Source organism: Brassica oleracea, chromosome C9 (assembly GCF_000695525.1).
Source record: "Brassica oleracea var. oleracea cultivar TO1000 chromosome C9, BOL, whole genome shotgun sequence".
Lineage (NCBI taxonomy): Eukaryota > Viridiplantae > Streptophyta > Magnoliopsida > Brassicales > Brassicaceae > Brassica > Brassica oleracea.
Window position 1 is genome coordinate 49,089,542 of NC_027756.1, and position 2,384 is coordinate 49,091,925.

The window sequence follows — 2,384 nt, forward strand, 5'->3', positions numbered from 1 at the left end:
CCATGTCGCGTTCCCCACGGGCCGGTTCAGCGTCTCTTCAGCCTTCTTCTCCCCCATCGCGCTCATTGGCGATCGGCCTCGGCGTAGTCTGTGGGGCCATCGGCTGCTCAACCTCTTCTTCCTTGTGGTTCCCATCGTATAGCAAGTCATCCTCATCCATCAGGTCATCATCATCAAAGTTTTCACCATCAATCATCCAATCGTCGTCTTCCAGAATTTTCTACGCATTAGGGTCATCAACTTCATTTAATTCTGGATCACCCGAGTAAGGCTTATCTTTATCATCTGTAGCTTGTTTGCTTACCTCTTCTTCCTCCTCCAATGTCATCTCATACCAGCTCTTTTTCTTCCTTTCCTCGCTGTTAGGTGGTGATCTTGGGTGGGTTTTGGGTGGTGATCGATTCGTCTCAGCGGCGAACCTCAGACTCTTCTTTGCTGATCTTACGGATTCGGAGGAATCTCCCAAATCCCCAACTTTTCCTTTCAACTTCAAGTCTCCTGAAGATTTCTGGAGGGCTAATCTAAAGGGACGTTCCCTGACATGATCCGGGGAGGAGTTGACTTGTTTAGCCAGTTGGGATTGTGTCAGCGATGTTTTAAGAGGGACATCAACTATTTTCTCTCTTTTTGAGCTAGAGGAAGGCCGCGCAAGTTGTTTATCACCGGGTTCTTCAGGAGCTATCTCTCCCTTAGAGCTTTGTGATGTAGGTACACGCTTCCTCTCTTCCCTCCTGGCTTTTTCACGATGTTTGCTTGCTGCGAAGGAATCATCATACCTTCTCTTGTTGTATGCTTCTTTGCTAGGTGGTAGGATATCTCTTTCGCGAGGGACATGTCGATTTTTCTCACGGTGGTCATCTCTAGGAGCATACCGGGAGTCCATGCGTTTCCAAACTCTATCCCGGTTATCTCTTTGAGTTCCTTTCCCGGAGCGTCTCTCGAGATAGCTTGGAGCCTTTGGGGCAGCTGCACTGAAACGCTTTGAGAGGTCTCCCTTTCTATTCATATCGAGTCTGGATTGTTGGCCTTGGTCTCTGTTAGCCTCTCTGTTAGCTTCCTTTATCAGTCGATGGTTCTCTCTTTGTTCCTCAGATAGCGTTGGGCAAGTATCTTCTTCGTGGGATATTAGACGGCAGGAGTGGCACCATCGGTGGAGGTTGACATATTCCAAGGAGACTGGAACAATTTCCCCAGAGGGGAGCTGCGCACAAAGAGAAAATTTCAAAGGGAGTTCAGCATTAATCTCAACTTGGAACTTCGCTGTTTTTTCTTCCACCAGACCCACATTTCCAAGCCTTCTTCCAAGGGCTCTGAAGATCGGGTCAAGCCAGAAGTGTGTGGGGATCCCCAAAGCAGTGACCCAAAATGTCATAGTGTTAGGGAATGAGTCACCTATGTGAGGTGCCCATCTCTCTAGAGCAAAGGACCATTTGTTGTAATGGCAAGGCCTTTTACTCAGAACCTTCTGAAGATCATCTTCAGAATCAAAGTCAAACTGAAATCTTTGGTTTCCCAAGTCTACTCCACAGACTCTGCCTTCAACGTCCCAGATATTTGGTCGTGGGAGTAAAGCAATAAGGGATTCAACACTACGCCTCTCTCTGTTGAAGAGCCGTCCCACCAGGCTGAGCTTGAAGCGGGCTATCAGTTCCGAGTTATCAACTGCCGGGAGAATAACCAGGTCGTCATCCTCTTGCACTTGTACTATCGCCTTGTTCTTGCTGGAGGTTGTAAGTGACTGAGACATCTTGTATTTTCCAGGTAGCTTGTAGATCTAGGGTGAGAATTCTTGAATGACAATAGAACCGCCTTCTTCTGTGGGAGCTAGGACCCAACAAAGGAGAAGTAGATGTAATCTTGAAGTAAGGATCTGCGTTTTGTAACAGGGACCAAAACACTACAAAGAGTGCAGGTCGTCTGTAAAAACGAGACCATTCTTTAGCTGAGATATTGTAGTTTTCCAGATCTTCGAAGTACAGGGAGGATCCATGGTTTTTTATTTTTCTCTACTCTCTGTGAAGCAGATATGGAGAGAGCTTGGAGGTGTAGTCGGTAAAGGCTGTTAGGAGGAGATACTGTGGGATATGCCTGATGTGCCGCAGTCCACGGATCATTACATGGAACCAGCTCAGCATGGAGTTCAGGACGTTCTGAACATTTCAACCGAGGTTCATGTTTTTCACTGTACCAGACTTGACTTGGATCATGCCAGACTTGAGAAAGATCATGCCAGACTTGACTTGGATTATGAGGTTTCACAAAATGATCGAGACTTCTCTCTTTTGGCTCGATTGCCTCATACTGCAAGTACCGGCGACCGTACTGATGGACTGATCGACCCTTTTGATCAGTTCATGCACTTTGATCAGCCAAATCTCACTAAG

General features: G+C 47.0%; 1 protein-coding gene across 1 annotated transcript; it reads right to left on the reverse strand.

Annotated features, from left to right (window-relative positions):
• Window positions 1-220: 220 nt before the first annotated feature.
• LOC106315250 (protein SON-like) lies at window positions 221-1,747 on the reverse strand. Its single transcript, XM_013752995.1, has one exon. The coding sequence runs from the start codon at window positions 1,745-1,747 to the stop codon at window positions 221-223; it is 1,527 nt and encodes a 508-aa protein (XP_013608449.1).
• Between the last annotated feature and the right edge of the window lie 637 nt (window positions 1,748-2,384).

Coding starts and splice junctions, on each gene's coding strand:
- LOC106315250 (XM_013752995.1), bottom strand. CDS start 1,747: ATGTCTCAGTCACTTACAACCTCCAGCAAGAACAAGGCGATAGTACAA.